This window comes from Euleptes europaea, chromosome 1 (genome assembly GCF_029931775.1).
Source record: "Euleptes europaea isolate rEulEur1 chromosome 1, rEulEur1.hap1, whole genome shotgun sequence".
Lineage (NCBI taxonomy): Eukaryota > Metazoa > Chordata > Lepidosauria > Squamata > Sphaerodactylidae > Euleptes > Euleptes europaea.
In genome coordinates this window covers 68358878-68380970 of record NC_079312.1, presented here as the reverse complement: position 1 = coordinate 68380970, position 22093 = coordinate 68358878, and the positions used below count along the sequence as shown (strand labels likewise).

The 22093-nt window shown below is 40.9% G+C and overlaps 1 protein-coding gene across 13 annotated transcripts in view; it reads left to right on the top strand.

Annotated features, from left to right (window-relative positions):
- The window catches only part of ATP2B2 (ATPase plasma membrane Ca2+ transporting 2), a 384163-nt gene that overhangs the window by 271173 nt on the left and 90897 nt on the right, over positions 1-22093 (top strand). For 4 of the 13 annotated variants that reach the window (XR_008933969.1, XM_056866978.1, XM_056866977.1 and 1 more), the window contains exons 4-8: positions 1884-2141; positions 4970-5095; positions 14605-14727; positions 17365-17397; positions 19429-19524. Coding sequence is in view for 12 of the 13 variants with exons in the window: in XM_056866978.1 (XP_056722956.1) it covers positions 1884-2141; positions 4970-5095; positions 14605-14727; positions 17365-17397; positions 19429-19524 (636 nt within the window). In the remaining variant the exon portion in view is untranslated. The remainder of the gene's footprint in view (positions 1-1883; positions 2142-4969; positions 5096-14604; positions 14728-17364; positions 17398-19428; positions 19525-22093) is intronic. The other 9 variants (XM_056866987.1, XM_056866984.1, XM_056866989.1 and 6 more) reach the window with 5 other exon arrangements.

Genomic DNA, 22093 nt, shown 5'->3' with positions numbered 1-22093 from the left:
TTGACTGCATGAGTGAGGGGAGCTAATAGTAGGCCTTGACTGGGAGGGAATCTGTCCCTGGGGAGTATACAGGTAGAGGCATCTTGCAGATATGAGGGACTCAATCTGTAAAATGGTTTAAAGGGAAAATTGAATTGTGCTTGGAAACGGGTAGTCAGTGCAGTGTTCTCAGAACAGGTGTAATATAGTTCACAACAGGTGACGTTTGCAAGGAGTCTTCAAGGGTAGCCCAACACATTACAGTAATCAAGTCTCAAGCTTAATGTGGTATAGATCAGCATGGCCAGGTCAGCCAAGATGAATATAGGTGTGGGGTTGCCCAGAAAGGGACTAGAAGGTATGAAGGGCTATATGGGTGAATGGGTTTTGGAATAAAAGGGAATGAGTCCCTAGTTAGGTGGTGATGCTATGGAAGGCCAACTGACGGTAAGCCAGACTGATGGGTATTGGAGCAACAAAGAGTTGGGTGTAGGTAGGAAGATGTGGAGTGTTAGATTGGAAAAGGGAAGTAGAATGGGGAAAAGAAAAACATACTCTGCCTGATTTCATGAGGAGGGCCCAGTGATTTCATGCTCATGGTGATGGAAGAAGGTTCTGGAGGGGAACCAGCTATGGAAATAGAGGGCTTGAAATGAATTACCCAGGTAGTTTGTATTGTGAGGGAGGTCCTAGGAACCTTGGTTATTAGCCTGCAAACTTGTGCCATTACTTATGGCCATAGGGTGAGGAACTTTGAAGGGTTACACAAAAGAGCCTTGATTAATGTTCCTCTAGATCATTCATGCTGCCAGGCTGTTTCCTCTTGAAAGTACCTGGATAAATTCCTCTCTTTAATCAGTAGACCCTGCCTTCATATCAAAATGAATGTACTCATCTACACCTCTTACTTAGGAAGGTTAGAGGATTTCAGGGGGCAAAATACATATCAGTGAGGGGAGGCAACAATTAAGGTTATTAGGCTGAGTCTGGTAACCAGTGAGATGGCTGGGGTTGGGAACATGGGGTGCATATGATGTTGCTAATGTCTCTGACATTGCTACATCTATGGCTTTACCATAGAGTTTCCTGTTTCCTAGAGCTGCACTATGTCACTTCCAGGTGACTTTACCCAGAAGTGATGTAGAGATGTTAGTGGTGTCACTTAAAAACATTTATCTGGCCACCGCTTGGAGCAGCACTGGTCAATGAGGCTTGCTGGCAGGAGGTCTAGGATCAGTGAACACATTCACATATCTGCTTCTTACTACTCACAAATTTCCTTTTGTTCAAAATACTGAAGAAAAGTTGGATAATCTGTGTGTTTGTGTTTATCAGTTGCTGTATGTAGTATATCATTGTATTATATCCTATGTCTGTATTGTAAGTGATGGCACATTATTGTCTTACCTCACACAATGTGCTCTTCATTTTGGGTAGGGAAGAGGGGCTCTGGGGCCAAGTGGCAGCTCTGCAGCTTGATTGGGCCAGCCAGCAGGGCTGCCAAAGAGCACAGGCACTGGAGAACAGAATTCTACTGGCCACGTGGAATAAACTGCTGTTGCTCCTTGCCAATGCATCCCTGCCATCCTGCCTGCCATCCTTCTTAACTGCATGATTAAAAGCCTCCCCACCCCCATGTGCATCCCAAGACCCAGACCTTGCTGCTTTAAGCACTAACAAGGGGAAGGGGCATAACGTAGTGACCCCCCCCCCATTGAAGATGCTGTGACATAGCTCCATCAGAACAGTGGTGTTATTGTTCCCTGTAGCACTGTTTTACACAGCATTCCATTTCCAGGCAGGAACATATTCACAGCATTATAGCAGGTATTACTTTATGTTTAAATCCATACGAATGTCTAAAACTAAAATAAAAAGCGACCTGCTGTTTTGTGTTTCAAAAGGTTGTGCTGCTGCAGCAGCAGGAGCTGAAGATGAGGGGGAGGCAGAAGCTGGCTGGATTGAAGGTGCTGCCATCCTGCTCTCTGTTATTTGCGTGGTACTGGTCACTGCCTTTAATGACTGGAGCAAAGAGAAGCAATTTCGTGGACTTCAGAGTCGTATTGAGCAAGAACAGAAGTTTACTGTGGTCCGGGGTGCACAAGTTATTCAAATCCCAGTAGCAGAGATAGTAGTTGGTGACATTGCACAGATCAAATATGGTAAGTTTTGTTGTGTACATTTTTAAAAATATGTCTGTGGATCTCTGGAGCTGCTTTTATGGCTTGTTGAATAATTCAACAGGGAATAACCATTGCAGCAGTGAAGAAGTGACAAAATAATCTGAAATAGTGAAAGATGAATGCTTTCAGCACATCGAGAAAAACAAACTATACCATCTAATGTGTTATTTGTGATGGTATTCCCGTGATTCAATTCCACTGTGAAAAAGATAGTGTTGACATAAGGAGATTCAGGGAGGACTGCATTTTACTGTCATTCAGTTACATATTTGTAGATAATTCACAGATGCCAGGAAATAGGCAATTGCCCAGCATTGTTAAAACTAGTACAAATAGTTTCACAAAGTTTGTAGATGGTGATACTGGAGTTTGGATGGGTACAAAAGGGATTGAGGAGCTGATTGTGAAAGACATGTGCATGAGGGAAACTGACTGGGGAGAATCAGGAGTGCTTCAAATCTCCTATTTTCTGTAAGTATAGGGGCAGCCTTATTTATTTACCTTGTTTCTTATTGTAGAGCAGAGCTATAATGCCTTAAAGCAGTGATCTTCTGATGACGACACAGTACACTTCCAAGAACGGAAACCGCTTTCCCATTCATCTCAATAGACAGAGCCAGTCCATACACATTCCTTTGCCTACTTGAACTGACTTCCTCCAGCAATGTCCCCAAATTTATGCACGTTATCTCACACTAATCTTGATCAGGACACATGACTACATTCCTGACCATGGGTAAAACTACTGGAAATGGCTCATGTATCATCAGTATTGGATGTACTGGCCGGTCAGGTGGGCAGGGCTGCTATTGCAACACGGTGCAGAGGGAGCTGAGAGCGGGCATGGCAAGGAGCGGAGGAGGGAACAGAAGCTGAGACTTCTGCAGCCTGGCAGCTGCACTCAACAAGAGAGTCAGCGGAGTAATCTAAAGTCCAGTAAACAATCCAGAAGTCAGGCCGGAGTCTTGTACTTATCAGAGGCTAGGTGGCAAGGGTCGTCAGTAATTAGTCCAAGGTCGGGGTCACAGGTAAGTCAGTTGTAGCGGTCGTTAATCAGTCCAAGGTCGAAGTCAGGCAAGAGAGTAACCGGAGTGGAGCGTGGCTGAGGTCAGAGTTCAGTACATTGCATCCACATTGCAGCTGCGCTTTGCCTCACCTTAAGTCTGGTCAGTTATCAGTGAGGTTGGTCCTGATATCACTCACTGTCATCTTCAGCCACTGCAATATCTTTATGTCTCTGCAACCTTGCCGAGTGTCTCTTTTCACTAAGCAGCTTTCACTGTTTCTCTCTCCAGAGATTCATGGGGGAGATTTCCTATTCTAAATTTTCAGCTGTCTCTGCCCCTCTGGCCTCCGAGGGCAGCTGGAATCCCTCAACCTGACTAGTCGTTGAAGCATCTAATGGCCCCTTGAATCCAGCAGCCAGTTCAGACAGCTTGTCCCCTGCATTTCCAGGAGGAGCGGCCAGCTGTTCCAGCTCAGCCTCTGATGCCTCTGAGTCAATCACGCATTGGAACGATAATATGTTGAGCAGATATAGGTCATTTATGCATGAGAGTTTTACCTGAGGTTCCTTGCTCGCTGGACCCACACTTTCCTGTTGGGAATCTATGCACCAGCAGTCTCTAAGCTCAAATCAAGCCCCCGCCTTTTTAAATGCTGCTTTGTAATTGGCTTACTTTGTAGAGCTCACTGTGAGAGAACCCCCCCCCCAAATCCAATTGCTGCATTAAAAAGCATTTTAAGAACAAAAAGTGAAGCAATCTGAAAGGAGGGGTGGGAGAAATTCAAGCCTCTGTTTTAAAAAGTCTTTCTTCTGCTCAGAAAGAGCTCCTGGGAAGCAGGAAGCATTTGAATCCCTGCCTCTTTACACACTGCTTTGTAATTGGCTGTGAGAGAAACCAAGCTTGCGTGTCCTGCGCTTTGCCTTATGCACGGGGATTTCACCTTGGCTGAGCTCAGGGGAGAGGGAAGAATCGGGTTAACAGAGGAACGGGAAGTCCTGGGATTTGTGAGGGCTGGCAGTGAGGTCATCTCTAATGAGAAAACTCATGCATAACTCCAAGGAACAACAGAGACAGACCGGGGGCGAACATGAGTGAAAGTACCCATGCATAAACGACCATAGTTGTTGTTTTTTTGAGAAACTTAAACCTGGAAGGCATGCAAAAAAAATAATCCATTTTTGTTTAGTGGGAAATCTCAGGAGGCTTTGTAATGAATTACAACAAATGGTGGTGCAGATTATCGTTCTTCTCTAAGTTACCAAGGGGTGGCACACAGAATATATTTTTCTCCATACAAACAGCTTTAATTTTCCCTTGGCATGAGTTTGCAGCCCTGACCTGGATGACACAGGCTAGCCTAATCTTGTCAGATCTCAGAAGCTAAGCAGAGTTGGCCCTGTTTAGTAATTGCATGTGACACCACCAAGGAATAACAGGGTCGCTATGCAGAGGAAGGCAATGACAAACCTCCTCTTTAAGTCTCATGCCTTAAATGCCCTACAAAGTCACCGTAAGTCAGCTACGACTTGATGGCACTTTACACACGCACACACACATACACACATATGTTGGCATGGAGAAATATAAAGTGCTACCTGGGAGATTATGGATATTGCAGGACCCAGTAAAGATTAGGACTGCTCCTTTGGAGCAAATGTGTGAAATGGATCTAACTTTACTATTAATTACTATAATGTGTTTTGACAATCATATGTTCATGACTGTGATAAATTTTTAAATTCTTGCATTATCACTTAAATCCATGTTATTTTTCCACAATTTTATTTTTTTTAAAAATAGGTGACCTCCTACCTTCTGATGGGATATTTATTCAAGGAAATGACCTTAAGATTGATGAAAGCTCTTTAACTGGAGAGTCAGATCAAGTCCGCAAATCTGTTGACAAAGATCCAATGTTGCTTTCTGGTAAGGTGAATTCAATTAAATATTTTGCCTTCTGTAAAGGTTTTCTCTGACTGCTTTATTATCTCTTGCTTAATTCACTTCATGGTGAACTAAAGAATGAATTTATCACTGCTTTCTTATTGAAAGTTTACTTGTTCAGAAAGCCTCCAGTTCTCCACGATAGAGGTGCCTGGACAAATAAGAGTTGGTTTGTCCTCACAAACTTAGGGAAGCCAAGGGTATAATAACCTCATTATCATTGCTGTCATCATCATCACTATCATCATCATCTCTTTCACCTAACTCAAAACACCTGATTTTTCATGTAGCCAATTCTGAGACTGTACCCTCCTGCTTTTCGTCCTCAATTGGCCAGGCTAGTTTTTAGGGGGTGCCCTGTCTTGCAAAAAGTACTTTGTGGTTCAACCTACTGCTGAATCTGGCAGTGCCATCCTAAGCAGAACTGCACCCTTCCACTGAAGTCATTTGGCTTAGCGAGGTTTAACTCTACAAAAGCAGACAAAGTTGCAGGTAGTTGTGTTGATAATGTGGAAAGACCTAGATTATATATTGTGGGGGACAGGTAATAGACAACAGCTGTAAGATAAGTTGCTGTCTTGTTGCAGAAATTTCCGATGTCGCATTCACCTTCTCTGAAAATTAATGTTTTCCTGTTGATCAGACAACCTAAATTGGGAAATGCATGCTTACTTTCTTTTTGTTTCAGTACCTTTATTGGCATACCAAGGACAATCAAAAAGAGTAAACCTAGCCACTATACATCATTTTACCTCGCCTCTTAATTACCTCACCCAGAAATTTGGCTACAGATTCAATAATGTCAGAACTTCGGGAGGATAACAACAAGTTAATCTTACTATCGTCGGCTTGATTAGCATAGTTTGATTGAAAAGGATCTAAAAGGGCAGCACGAATTTCGCAATAAAATGGACAGTACAAAAGAATATGGTCAATACTTTCTATCTCCCCAGTAACACATTTACACACTTTAGCGGAGTGTGGAATTTTCTTGTATCTCCCAAACAGAATGGCAGAAGGGGGAACATTAAAACGGGCTAGCATATAAGCTCTCCGAAGATGGGGAGCAGTAAGACTGGAGAAGTACTCTGGGAGAGAGTTTATTAACCCCCAACATAGTGGTGAACATCTACCAGAGGCTAAACTTCTGAATTCTTGCATCTCAACATCGATGATCCTTTGCTTAATCAAGGCGTATGCAGCTCTGTCAGAGAGAAGCACCATATCCTCAACACTGAGCCCCAATGCTGTAATTTTTTTCTCAATATAAGAGAACCATTCAGATGTTTCTGTTTCAGAGAGCATATTCGCAATAAGGAGATTACTGCTACTTCTAAAATGTAATCGCAGCCAGAATTTAATTGTTATAAGCCATGTTTTTGACTCCAGTCGTCTATGGTTTGTCTCCAAACAAATAGCAGCATAAGACACGCAAGCTGGGAGCCCTAATATTTTCCTTAACAAATTAGATTGAACCCTTTCTACTGATTTATTAAAAGCTGAGATCCAAATGGGGCTTCCATACAGCAATTTAGCACATGTTTTGTAATTGAACACCCTAATGGCTGACAGAATAAATTGATTTCCTTTAGAGTAGAAGAACCTTATAATCACAAGGACATTAATTCGTCGCTTTTACCGCTTCCCTGATATGAGGAACCCAGCTACTATTAGAGTGAAAATATACTCCCAAATATTTAAAATATTTTACCTGCTCCGCTTCTCACCCCTTAAAATACCATTTAGCCAGTTTCCACTTCTTTCCAAAAACAATAATTGTTGATTTATCAAAATTTAGAATTAATTTGTTCATATCACAATATTCCAGAAAGTGTGATATTTGCCTTTTCGACCCTATTTCCGTAAGGGAAAGAAGCACCGCATCATCTGGATATAAGAGGATCGGTACATGGACCATTCCTAATTTGGGGCTATGTCCATCGATACCTTTCAGAAACGGGGCTAAATCATTTAAAAAGAGATTAAAAAGTAAAGGAGCCAAAATACACCCTTGTTTGACTCCAACATTAATTGGGATCTTAGAGGTTAAGTCACCCTCCTTGGAACACCTAACCTGACATGTGAAGTTTCCTAATCAAAAAGAGCAATCTCGTCTCAATCCCCAGATTGCTAAATTTCTTCCATAAAATATCTCTGGGTACCGAGTCAAAGGCGCCCTTCAGATCTAAAAAGGCAGCAAGTAAGGGAGGACCTATATTTTCCTATATTTATTCACCAGATGACTTAGAACAATACAATGGTCTAGGGTTGACTTCCCATGACAAAATCCAGCTTGTTCAGCTCCTAAAATTTTCTGATTTACTATCCATAGTTTAAGTTTGTTAGCCAGGTATCTTGCATACAGCTTCCCAATAATGGATAAAAGACTAATTGTCCGATAATTACTAGGGAGCTGGCAATCACCTTTTTTAAATATGGGAACAACTATAGCATTTGTCCAAGCATCAGGTATCATACCGCTCCTGTTGATGGCAGCAAAGAGTGTAGCTAAAATTACTTTCTTTTTAAAGCTACAGTTTTGTATGCCTGTTGCAGGGTGTGCATTGAGATATATTAGGTTGTTTTCTCATTTTCAGATTCTTCTTCTTGTGATCTGTTTCTTTGGCATAAACCACTAGGATGGATTAAATGCCTTCTTTGGCTGCTGTCTTGTGTTGGCTATTCCTGAGTCATGTACTGGAGTGGAAAAGCAAGCTTTTTATTTAATCTTGTGATTGCTAAGAATAGTTACAAAGTGATACAAATGGAATCCCCAATAGTTTATCAGCTCAGTTGTAAGGGGGAATATGAAGAACAAGAAATATACTTCAGGAGAAAACCACCACTATAGCGTGTTTTGCTGCCTCTAAAACTATATCCTATTTAATGAGAGGAAAAATAATGTAATTTTAAGATAAGTAATATTGCTGATGTTTTTAATAATACTTTTGAGACACTACACTGGCAGGAAGTAACCTAACAAAAGCAAGTGCTTTGTTTCCATGTGTATCAAACAGTTAAAAACACTTTGGAAAGTAAAATAGTGTGTGTATGTAAAGTGCCTTCAAGTCGCAGCCGACTTATGGCGACCCCTTTTGGGGGGTTTTCATGGCAAGAGACGAACAGAGGTGGTTTGCCAGTGCCTTCCTCTGCACAGCAGCCCTGGTATTCCTTGGTGGTCTTCCATCCAAATACTAACCAGGGCTGACCCTGCTTAGCTTCTGAGATCTGACGAGATCAGGCTAGCCTGGGCCATCCAGGTCAGGGCAAGTAAAATAGAGGAGAGCTATATTGCTATACATTTGATACTGAAGTAAGCAGCCTCTCCTCTATATTTAGCCTGTAGTGCACTCAGTAGGATCCAATGTCCAGTCCACTGAAGATATCACTTCATGTCCCTGACAAAGTGGACTCTGTCCCATAAACATTCATTCCACAATATTATTGTTAGCCTTTAAATTATCATTTAATCAAGAGTAAAATAAGTAGTGCTTTATTTTAAGGAGCAGTGCAAGCATTTTATAGTTAGATTAATTAATGGTTACATATTATAAAGCATTTAAAAACTTAGTATATATAGTGATGGCAAGGGGGGAAATCAAATAGGGCTAATAATTATGCCTTTCATTCTGTTGGCTGACTGATAAGCCCAAACATATTTATTCTGTTCATTTGAGGACAACTTGTTCCCAAGTAAATGTACTTACAATTGCTGCCTAAGGCACCATCCAGAACCATTAGAATCAATGGAGTTTTTCCATTCACTTCAGCATGGCAGGATAGCATTCATTCAAAGTGTTTTGGCCTATACTGTCAACTTTATATAAAAAACATACTATTGGAGTGGTCAGTCACGGTGAGCAGACAGAAGCCATAATTAGGAAGCACGGAAGACATTTCAAGAAGGTTCTTTACATGCATTAGATCCCAGGGTTGATCCCTGACGTTTTCAGTAAATGGAACACAGCTTCCGGATATTGGGAGCACATGAACACATGAAGCTGCCTTATACTTCAGATCCTTCGTCCATCAAAGACAGTATTGTCTACTCAGACTGGCAGCAGCTCTCCAGGGTCTCAGGTAGAGGTCTTTCACATCGCCTGCTAGCCTAGTCCCTTTAACTGGAAATGCCAGGGATTGAACCTGGGACCTTCCGCATGCCAAGCAGATGCTCTACCACTGAGCCACAGCCCCTCCCCAGATCACTTTCTGCCTGAAATCATTTATTTATTTGTGTATTTAGATACTTTCGCCCCTGGGGATTCAACACAGCTTACAACATTCCCCTCCCACATTTTGTTTCAACAACAACCCCATGTGATTGGCTAGGCTGAGAGAGAGTGTCTGGTCCCATAATTTATAGCAGACTGGGGATCTGAACCAGGCTCCCCCAGCTTCTAGTACGTCATGCTAACTGCGATACCATGCTGGGAAGCAGCTGCCCGTCAGAACAAAAAAACTCAGCTGGATGACTCAGTAGTCTATCTCAATGTAAAGTATCTTCATATGTTCAGTAAGAGACCTGCCACTAGGAGCTGTTGACAAATGGAATGGTTCCCTAGGCTTGCAAAAACAACCGCAAGTGGTTGGTACGCCAAAGATTGCCCTTCTTATTTTCTCCACTTCATTCACAAGGACAAAAACTCAAAGGCCGAGTTTGGTTCATCAAATATGACACCTAATTGCAATTTGCTGATGTTGCCATGACACTCTGTAGAAGCTGCTGCTAATTAGAATAGTCAGTAATGAGCGGGATGAACAATGGTCTCTCTCAAGGCAGCTTCTCCTATCCTTGTATGATAATTGTTGATTGACTCCTTGATTGACTCGTTGCTGGTAACTAATATTCTATACCAGGACTGAATCATGATTTAGAATCCTGGTTACTGGAAAAGAAAGAACCTCTGATTTATAATGGTGCCCACAGTTGGGCCTCAGAACCAATTAGGACTAGGGTCCCTCTTAGAATTTCTGCCTGTTCAAGGAGGGAAGCAATTTTGTCCTATTCCTCACTTCTGTGAGAGACCTTTGATTCCTTCCCCAGGCTATTCCTGGGAGTCCCCAAGCTCCAAGGAATGGCATGGGGGATTGGAGACTGCTGTGAGTGTAGGGGGGAGCAGCCCATCCGCCCTGCAGCCCAGGTGTCTGATAAGAGGTTTAGGGACAGGGACATGGATACTGGTGTCACGGTGATGTACCAACATGATGACGCCAATTCCAGGTTTGCGCCAGAAATGACATCCCAGCATCACCACGATACCAGTTTCTATGTCCCTGTCCCATAAACCTCTTGTCAGTTGCCAGTGCTTGGCTGGCAACCCTGTGTGGGGTGAAGGAAATCACGAAAAATCAGAGTGAAGGTGAGGGCTCACAATGACTGAATATTTCTCAACTTAAAAAAAAAAGGTCACTCTACACTGAAAAATGGACTCTCAGGCAGCAAAGTTTGACAGCTGGCTTCCCATGTAACGTCTAGCTTTCTGGGTAGAGGGTTGTTGTTGTTGTTTTGGTATGGAGCAAGATACAGTTATGTGAGCTTTCATTTTGCAGTCTGAGATGATGCAGCTAGGTTTACCAAGTGCCCACTTGGCAGTGGATGATGCCCTGCAGCTGCACTTTGCTGCCAATGTTTGTAGTGAGGGGAAAAGGGGAGGCGTGGCATCTGACCCAGCAGTAATGTAACTTTTGGGTTAAGCGCTAAGAATCCCTCCAATCTTTATGTTTTTTACCTTGGAAATTTGGGGGGATTCCTAGGCATTGTCTGGAAGTGACCTCACTCCAGGTCAGCTGTGACCCTCCCTTGCCCAAAAATCTCCTGGGGAGTTGTGGGCAGAGGCCTGACAATGCTAGGCAGAGCACAGACCTAGGTTCACCACTTTCCTAAGAATTAGGCCTTGTTCTGTTTCTGAAGCAGATTTAATGTATAGTTCTGGATTTAGTGCTTGATCTGATCCAAACCTATACATGCACACCAAAATAGAGCATGAACCTGAAATAAAGAGATATTAGTATGTTAAGAAGCAAAAAGACCTCATGGTCATACAGTCTTTATTAGTTTTCTAAAATAAACATGCAGCTATATTAAGGAATCAGGTCAGTCGTTGCCTGGAGAAAAACAACTCAAACCCACTCTTGGTTCTCTGGCAGTAAATGTTCCAGTATGCACTTCTTGCTAAACAGAAAGAGCATAAGAGCAAGCTTCCAGTGTAAGAGGCTCTGTGTTCTTTTGATTTCACAGAGCACTAAGATAACGTTTGCTTGAATACATCCTTGATTTTAATGTATTTTTTGTAGTAGTTTTGTTTCACTGATCATTTTACTTGTATGTTATATTTGCAGGTAGAAATTTATGTTTACTAGCTATTGTGGCTGCTCCTTGTGTGTGTGTGTAAAGTGCCGTCAAGTCGCAGCAGACTTATGGCGACCCCTTTTGGGGTTTTCATGGCAAGAGACTAACAGAGGTGGTTTGCCAGTGCCTTCCTCTGCACAGCAACCCTGGTATTCCTTGGTGGTCTCCCATCCAAATACTAACCAGGGCTGGGCTGCTCCTTAGGGCCTCAAAATGAGAAATGTTAATTTCCCCTCTGCTTTCATATGCCTGTTCTCCATTTTAGTAAACTTAATTTTGGAAATCATAGGTTTTTTTCCTCTGTGAAATAAATGGGCCTAAAATGTCTTCTTGTTAGCAGAAGGGTTGCTTTACGTCCTTGCCACAAATGCGTAAACATATGTGATGTACCGCAGCTCACTGGACTCTGTTAGAGGAGCCTCTAAACTTCTAAGGAGGTGGTGAGCTCCTCCTTTCTGGCGGTCTTCAAGCAGTGACTGGACGAACACTTTTCAGGGCTGCTTTAGGATGATCTTGCATTGAGCAGGGGGGTTGGACTACATGGCCTATAGGGCCCCTTACTGCCTTAACTGATACGTGGATGTCCAGATCTAAATTATAAGAAGAGATTATTGATACCTGGTATTTTTGGACAACTTAGCAATTGATTTCTCTTTCCTCACATTCTGACATGATCTCCCAACCCTAGTTGCTAATTCTCTGGAAATATTTTTTTTTCTTATAAAGCAGATAGTTTTGTATAAGGCACCCACACACACATTGAATTTGGTACAATTAATGTCTGTTCTGATTTGTGGCTCTGGAGTCATGGCAGCTTCACTCAGGCAGCAGCTGGGGGCAGTCAGCTGTGTGGTGGGTAGACAGGGGGCTGCACCTAATGATTCTGCCCCTCCCCCATCCTTCAATTTTGACTTGCACCCCAGAATCATTAAGATTGCCTCTGCTTCCATGGCATATTTCCCAGTACCTTCATGTTGTTCCTGGGGTTGTTTGAGTGCTGCAGTGAGAGGACAGGAAAGTTTGCTTCCACAAGCATTGCTTTGTTTGCATCAGTGTGGTGGAATAGTTATTGGTTGTTTTTGTTTTTTTGGTACACAGAAGTAGAAGAAACTATGTTCGCAAGGATAATATATTATTAATGGGTACATTAAAAATGTACACCTCACTTTAGTATCATTTAAACAGTATGCTATTTCTAAAATTAGCTATGTTAGCTTTAAGGCTGGACACAATCTCAGAAAATATTTTATCACTACTTTAGACAATGCCTTAGACTAGAGGCGTTACATAAGAACATAAGAAAATAAGAACATAAGAAAAGCCCTGCTGGATCAGACCAAGGCCCATCAAGTCCAGCAGTCTGTTCACACAGTGGCCAACCAGGTGCCTCTAGGAAGCCACAAACAAGACGACTGCAGCAGCACCATCCTGCCTTAAAGTATTGAAGTGTGTTGTTTGGCCTAAATTAAAGTATGTTGTTTGGCCTAAATTAAATATGGGTTGAAAATCAAAATACATTTTTATTGTACATGGACACACATGTTTTCCTGATGAACTCACCAGGGCTTATTTCCAAGTAAGTGCACACAGGATTCAGACCAAGTATCTCTTAATCTTATGAATGGGAAAAGGCAATGAAAGTAACTGAATTAGGATTAAACCTACTTGGTGAAGACTTTTGCTCCTGCCAATGTAACACATGACCATGGCAAAATTGTTTGTACTTTGTATCAAGGGTAGACGGGAGGAAATGCTTTGCTGAGACAACCAGCCAAGGTTTATAGTCTTGCTGCATGTTGCATTGCGAGGGACAATGCAACTATCTTCACAACACAGTGCAGGAAGACAGAGACAGAGAATCCCTGCTTTGTTGAGATACTGATAGCCAAAGCATATCTTTCTGCTGCCTATTGCATTGCTGTGGCAGCGGCATCTTTCTCACTTTTGGTGTTTTCGTATAGGCTATTTGACCCAAGTTCAATGCTGTTGGAAAGGCTTTTTTCTTGCTTCCTTGCAGCATTGTGGTGCATTCATGCACCTCTCAGTGTTTCCACTCACACAGCAGCCATTTGCCCCATGATAGCCGTTTCCTCTCCCTACTGCAGACAATATTATTTTTTGTAAATTTTTCAAGGCAAGAGACATTTGGAGGTGGTTTACCATTGCCTGCCTCTGTGTGGGCTGAGAGAGTTCTGAGAGAACTGTGTCTGGCCCAGCAGGTTTCATTTGGAGGAACTGAGAATCAAACCCAGTTCTCCAGATGCTGCTCTTAACCACTGGCTGGCTCTCATCTCTTACATAATATTCAAGTCAATTCACATACATTGTGTCAGCATTCCTTGGAACACCTTTATAGTTAACATGCCAGTGTTGCAGATGGCTGAGGGATGGTGGTTTGTTTCAGGACACCTAGGCTGCATTCATACATCACACTAAACCGCAGTTCAGCGTAATAGTCAAATGTTGGTTACCTGACTAACCTGAGGAGTAGGAGAGCTGTGAACAGGATTCTTGACCAGCATTAAACTCCAGCTTGTGAATTCTGGTGTATAGTAAATCTGCATAGTCATTATGTCTGAGTGCAGGACTCCCAGCTTGTTTAGTTGCGCTGCCTCAGGGCACAGAGTCACCGCTGCAGAGCGGGGGGGGGGGGGAACCTTGCTGTTCCTGCTTCACTTGGCTCTTACTGGAAGCAGTCAAACCAGGATTTCCAAGCAGACTCTGGTATTTGTTTTTAAACATTCATCACATTAACTATGGTTTGTTCAACTATCTGTGGTTTATCATAGCATCTGAATCCCCCCCCCCCCCGGTGGGTCCTTGTCTTAGATTTTAAACATGGATTTCCTGGCTCACAGCTTGTTCTGTCAGCCTCTCTAACAGTTAAGTTAGGCCACAAACTAGTGAACTCTTCAGCATTTTCCCATAATCTTATTGATTTCCATGATCTTAAGCAATGCTTAATTTGATTTCCATGATCTTAAGCAATGCTTAATTTAAAATCAGATCATAGCCTTAGAATAGCAGTTTATCGCCTACTTAACTATTCTTTTTAATTCTTTGTACCATTGCTCTTAAGTAAAATACAAATTACTAATTACTAACAAGCAAGTTACTGATGTCTGTATTTTAAATCTTTTAGGTACCCATGTTATGGAAGGCTCAGGAAGAATGATTGTTACTGCTGTGGGAGTTAATTCTCAAACAGGGATCATCTTCACTCTACTAGGTGCCGGTGAAGAAGAGGAGAAGAAGGATAAGAAAGGTACAAGTCTGACCACATCTCTAAATCTTCCCTTATAAAAATCATCACTGATCATGTATGCACATGTGCTTCTTTCATAAAAGCACTTGAATTGAAGCCAATCCAGTTCTACCCACTTACGAGTCCTCACCTGGGAGCACCAAGGCTTCCCTGAGTCAAATTGTATCTGATATTTCAAACAGTATATGCATTGTAAAAAGAGAAAGAAAGTGCCTGAATCAGCTTCACTCTAACTGCTCCAGCTGAACTCTTTTGTGGAATCAATTTTTCATTTTATATATCTCTGATTCTTGGCAAATTCTAACTTTATACATCATCACATTTCTTACAATTGTTCTTTAAAAAAGTCTGTTCTATATTTTGTCCTTCACCAGTTATATTTAAGCAGGGGCAATCTATTTAACGCTAGCCAGTAAATAATACCCATTAAAGGTTTGCTGATACAATAAACAGTACCATTCCAGTAAACTGAATGATAATGTCTAATTTTGTAGTCGATGCAGGACTTCGTAAACACTGGGTTGGATCCCACAATTCCCCTCTACTAAAAGAGAAATCATGCTCCAGAAGAAAGACTCCTCATATAGAGGAAGACAGTCTTAGGATCCAACCCACTGCCTACAGGTCATCTGTCTGAGGATGTTTACTATGAGAAATATTTCTTGGCTGGAAAGCAGTTTTGGTGTCAGGCAACTACTATGTCATTTTCAGTGCCACACACCCAAACCTTTTGCGTTTTTAACAGTAATAAATGACAAAGCCTGGGGTGGGGGGAAACATTCCTAGATTATAAGCACTGGAGAACCAATAATAGGCTTCTGTTCAAGGTTTACATCCATAAATCTTTATCTGTAGTTGAGTCAAGTAATCTTCCTGTATTTCTCATTTAAATAAATTGAAAAGTTTGTTCCCTTTATTACAACATACTTCACTAGGAGAGGAATGGCTTACAAACTCTTTTGAAAAATTTATTTCTTTACTTTTGCACAAAATCTAGTATCTTTTTGTGTGTGTATGGTTCATAATGTAAATCATAGTAAGATGCAATCTCCTTTGGTTTCAGTCCAGAGTAGAGTGTAATGCGCCACATCTGTGTCCTTAGTAAGACTTACCTTCAGTCCCTCATGCTCTAAAAATCATGTTAGAAATCTGAAGGAGCTTAAGGAAGTCTCAGGTTCAGTCTGTTCGTGTCTTAAGTTAAATCTTCTATCTCAGATAGGAGTCTCCGTAGCTCCTTTTCCTGCTACCACAGATGGCTCTGATGTCAATTATGGGGAAAACCTGGAAGTGACATCATGCCTCTTTAGAAATAGCTGGAAACTATGGTCACACCATCACTGATGGCTGCCTCCCCACCACCCAGTCTTCTGCTGATTGCCAGGCCAGGCCTTGCAACCCTAGGTAAGAGATTTTGGAAATCTCTGCCTGAGGCCCTGTAAAGCAACAGTGCCAATTGAGATGGACCATTGGCCTGACTTGGTATGTTGGAATTCTACAGTGCATACACAGTTGAACACAGGTTTGTTATAATTATGTATATAATTGTAAAACTCACAGAGTATTTATCTCCTCACATGGAATTATATTAAACCTAAGCACATACTTAAGTATTGCAGACAAGTTTACTGTAGTTATTCACAGTATGGTTTTCAATAGCACATGTCCCATTCTTGGGCTATTTTTCTCCTAGCCAGGCTAGTTTTCAGGGCTTTTTAATGTAGAGTGTAAAAAAGGGATGGCCAAAAATGTATAGCCAGTTTTATTTATGTATAGAATATCCCATCTGATTTTAGACCTGATAAGTGGAATTTTTTGTACATTATTTTCCATCCATATATATTGAGCTTTAGGTTTGATTGAAGCTGCTGAGGCTTCACTCAGGCTACTATCCTCTGTTTTTTGCTGACAAATGACACCAATATGATCACTGGGGATTAACATCTATTGTGTTAGATATCAGCAATGGATGACTCAAAGCATTATAGTTACTGTTAATTTGGTTTGAGCAGGTATTGTGTGGAAAAGAAAAAAACACTGGCTGGCTATTTTTAGACAGCACATCACTGTCTACAGTTTGTGCCTGCTTTTCTGTTAGAAAATAATGCTCTTAACCCTGCAAATATATCCTCTTTCTTGAAACGATATTTAGTTCCTTCTTCCTACATATTTTTTTGTTTAAAAAAGAGACAACCTGACTGTCTGAACTGTCAACTGTTAAGTCAAAAGGGGCTGCATTTGTCATATAACTTTCATAAAATGTCATGACACATCCAACAAAGCATCTAACAAAATGCTTTCAAAAATTTCTGCTGCACAGTCGTTCTAGTAAGACTCCTGTGGTTTAAGACAGGCGTCATGGAGCTGCAGTTTCCCAAGCCCTGTTGCTGTGCATGTTCTTTTCCTTTCAATAGGGCTTATGCAGGATTCCATCATGAGGCGCAGTGCTGCAGACTGTGATTACTTAGCAACAATGCTCATTGGATTACATCCCTGAGTTATTGGCACAAGCGTCATACATGTATTGTGTATATGCTTGAAGCTTTCTGAAACCCTACCAGTGATAAATGTTTGCATGTCAGCCTTCTCTCGATGTATGCCTTTCTCCCTCATTAACATTTTGTAAAAATCATTATGCAGGTATCAAAAGGGAGGATGGACATCAGCTTCCAGGTAGAGTAAGAAAGGAAAGGCTGAAGCTTTTACCTGGGTTCTCCTGCAAATGGTGGTGCAAACTAGACCTGAATGAACGGTCAGAAAACAAAGCAAACTTGTATTTGGAATAATTGAAACAATAAAGGAGATTATGATTGGACTGTGTGTGACCCCTTTCTGTGTGGTCATTCTGTCTATACTGTTTTAAATTCTTCAGAACAGTACATTTCAAGTTTGGTTGCAATGTTACAGTATATCACTTATATTTTAATACAATTACTGTGAATGTCCAAATGTATGCTGAAAATCTGTTTAAATAAACAGGACAGTATCATTATAATTCCTTTGGTGCTACAGGGGATTTAAAATTTACTACAAATTTACCTGGATTCAAACAGCTACTTGAAGCATGTTCAAGGGCCTGAGCAAGCACAGTGGGATTTTTTAAACTTTTCCCTTTGAACTCCTCTGTGCTTCAAAAGTTGGGTTGCCAGGTTCCTCTTTGCCACTGACGGGAGCTTTTCGGGGTGGAGCCTGAGGAGGGCAGGGTTTGGGGAGGGGAGGGACTTCAATGGCATAGAGTCCAGTTGCCAAAGCGGCCATTTTCTCTAGGTGAACTGATCTCTATTGGCTGGAGATCCGTTGTAATAGCAGGAGATCTCCAGCTACTACCTGGAGGTTGGCAACCCTATTCAAAAGTGGTTTCTAATTTGGGGGGTGGTGGTGAAAAATATGTCTAAAGTCCCAAGAATTTTGGCTATTGTTTTCTTTTATAACATCTTAGCTAACCAACGAATAGTGTAGATTTAACAACAGACTTCTACAAATTTGCTCTGACTATCAGCTGAAATTCAGAACTGGATTTCATTGGTCCAAGTGCTGCAATGAACTCTATCCCCTATGTTCTTTTGCTATAAACACATGACACACAAGCAGGTAGAAGAATCATACACATTCACATGCTTTCTTACTCATGAGAAACATGCATACTAGTTAAGGTAGTATGCATACTAGTTAAGGTAGTATGACCTCAGTTGGAACTGAGGTCAACAAACTGCTATTTTCCGCAAAAGCACAATTCCAAAATCTGAAGGAAAAAAACCCCTCTAAAATGTTTGGAATGTTCAGCTCAAACTCAGCTTGAAATGTTTTGTGCTGCAAAAAATTGGTAAAAAAAAGAAAAGAAAACTACTTCAGATCTGTTATTCATTGTGGACTATTCACTCAGCTCTGGCCCAGATCAGCTCAATCAATCAACAACAAAATCTGCCAGGAATTTTCTTGCTCCTGATGTGAAGGAACTACTTGACTGACCTATTCCCTTTTGTGAGGAAAACTACTGACAATTAACAGTGTGATTTGCTTCCCTTTTCTGTCACCATCCAAAAAAAACCCCAGCATATTGGTAACAAGAAAGGCCTTAAACTGAATGTATTGTAGGCCTTGAACTGAATGTATTGCAGATAGCCAAATGTGGCATGGTTATATCATTGGGCTTCGCAAGTTGCACTTACATGTAACATTGGAAAATGTGCTTTATTCCTTTTAAAACGAATGAAAAGTTATTAAATAGGCACTTTTTAGATGCATACGTAAAGTAGTTTCATTCTCAAAATCGTAATATATGGATTATCTTAAGAAACTAAGATGGTTTTTGGAAATGCAGCTACTTAAACCTTATTTTTTTCTTCAATTAAAATACTTATTTAAAACAACAACAAGGGGATTTAAGAATGCCTGCATAGAAGAGCACAGATTTAGAAGTACATAGTACTGTGTAAAGTCAGTTCTCACCAAACTCTGTTAACTCTGTTAAATGTCTTTCACATTTCCTTTTATAATATTTCATGTATGAGTTTTTGTTTCCCACTTTTGTAACATTCTTGTAATAACATACATTTTTAGACATTCTGTTGCTTACTTTAAAACAATTTTCAGAAAGAACTCCCCCAAAAGCCACATTAGTCCATAAATGTTATTGTTTCTGTCATGTAAAATTGTTCATATTATTATGATTTATCCTTTTTTCTTTTATTCATTATTACTCAGTAGATTCTTCCCATCCTTCCTTCCATCCTCCTTCAACTACAGATGGGGCAGCAGGTGCAAATGCCACTGATAATGCAAATGCCAGCTTAGTCAATGGTACGTTAAGAATACCTAGCTTGTTTTTATTTGATGGATTTCTCTCCTAACTATATAAGCTTCCCTATTTCTCTTATGAACTGCACAGATGTTGTATGTGCATGTGATTACCCTGTGAGAGCTCTTATTGTACTGCAGCTTATAAGAGGCGCCACAAATCCCACTAGCAAGTCAAATCATTGCTTCTTGTTGAAGCAAAAATGGGGAGAAAACAAGCAGGATTAAGGATTTTAAAAAAACAAACGAAAAAAACCTAGTTGATTTAAACTGTCATAAGCAATCAACAAGTTTATTAAGTTAAATCCGTTTACCCCACACACACACTCACAAGTTTTTCAGCGTCAAACTGTTGCTGCCATGCTTTTTCATGTATCTTTCAAAGAAAGCATGATTTTGAACGTTGTTTTTCATTGTACTCTTCCAGTGTGGCACTCTCATAAGCATTCACGGTTTCCACGTAGCTTTGGGAAACAGTTTTTCTGGGGTCGGGAATCTGGCTTAAAAACAACCAGTATCATTGTAGTGCTGGTGTGCTGCTTTCCCACAATTTTTTTCCCAAGTCAGCACTGAGCAGAGCAGCAGATTCATATCAAACAGCAAATTTTCCCATGTCCTCTTGTGCATGTGCTTGGATATGGATTCATACATTTCCAAATTATAAGTTCTATTTTGAAACATTGGATGTGTCTTAGGCCAGTTTCTTCACTCCATTTCTTAGCATGCCCATTCTATAAAATGCCTCTTAAGGAGATACATTTGTAGTACATGTATATGGGTGGCTTTTAGCTCATGTTTGAATAGGACACTTGCTTTTTAAAGTACTACAATATCTGTTATATTATTTTTCATGCTTTTAGGATTTATGTAATGGTTTATTTTGGGCACCATTAGTAGTGATAAATATGGATGTTATATAATGTTTATCCTATTTATAATATACCCACACATAAACAATTGAAACCCCTCCCCCAAATCTGTAATATTGTATTTTCTGGAGTGATGAAGGCTGACATGCCTATGGATGTTTCCTGTTCAGCAGAATAACAGTCTTATCTGCCATTCTTACACATGGATACTTTGGGAGAGCTTTTCTGCACAAGCCCCGTCGGAATGAATGGGAACCATATAAGAGCACAATGTGTTCTTTCGCAGCTTCAGTTCGTTGCAATGGGGCTTCCGCAAGAGAACTCCCCAGTGGATGAGGTGCCTTTGGGAACAATGCCAATGTAAAGAGAATTCAAAAGATGGAGGTAAGAAAGAGACTTAACTGGTGGAGGGGGGTATTGTCTGGGAGAATAAGCCAAGCTCGAATTTGGGGCATAAGCCAAATAACTGCTTAGATTTACACAAGCAGCTTACTGTTTTAAACTTTGCCTTTGAACAGCTGGCCTGTAAGTCATGTCCAAATTCCTTTTGAAATTTCCGTTAACTTGGAAAACAGTTTTGCCGTGAGGCAAGAGGGCTGCTTTTTGAGGCAAACAATTCTAAACTGCTGTTAGGCTTACATAACCTGTAATTGATGGAATCTTGGCCAATATACATACTCAGTCTTTGTGAAAGTTTGCACTACTACAAACCAAGACAGTCTCCCTCTATGTGGGCTGCATGGCTTGAAATTGGTCTGTCCTAGTGTGCACAAGGTCCCTTATAAACAAAGAATGCAATCTTGGTAAGGTGCCTCCATCATCTATTGAAAAAAAAATCCTGGTCTTGATCCAGAAAAGCTTTTTGATATGGCTTTGTTTTATTTTTTATTTTTTTAAGGGAATCATTACTAAGGCTTTAAAATAGGTGTGTGTCTCAGTTCTTTAATGGATCACAGAATGGTTTTTCATGAAGTATTTTTAGCTTTAGTTCCAGACAGTTTCTGAACAACTAATTTCTGTTTTGGAAATTAGGACTCTGGGGGTAATAATATGCGCTGCAGAGTCATTTCTGTGCTTACAGTGACATGCATATTTTTGTCAAAATCATTATTCAAGTGTAACTTGTCAAATCCAGTGCACCAGTATAAAACAGAGGTCCTGTTTGGCTGTTATCATCTTGCTTTTTTTCCTTTATGTTTTGTTACCTGTACTTTAATAGGCAGCAAACATAGGTAGCAAAAGAATTCTAAGGTGAAAAGCAAGGTGAGGTCTGGAAGGATAGATGAATATAAGGGGTTAATAGACAGGTCTGATGTTGGGGCTCCTGCAAAGGGAATTGCATATGATTCCCCCACCCCACACACAAAGCCAAAAGGGAAAAGGAATAGGGCTGTGCTTCTCCTGAATACTTCCTCCAAACCCAAAACCTCTTCTGGCACAGCTTCTTTCTTCTACCAGCTTCCTGGACTCAGAGCATCATAGATCTTCTGGTTGTGGCCCACTGGTCTTCTCTACAACTTATTTAGGAAGTGCTAGGAGTGGGGTGAGCACAGTCCTCAAGGGAAGAAGATCCTTTAAGGCCTGGCCTCACAATATTCCTAGACCTTTACTTTGTTAACTGCCATAGGAAATTATTCTCTAGTAGCGCCTTGCCTGAAAATCTTAGCTGGCATTACTTACTACATGAACTGTTTCCCAGGTGC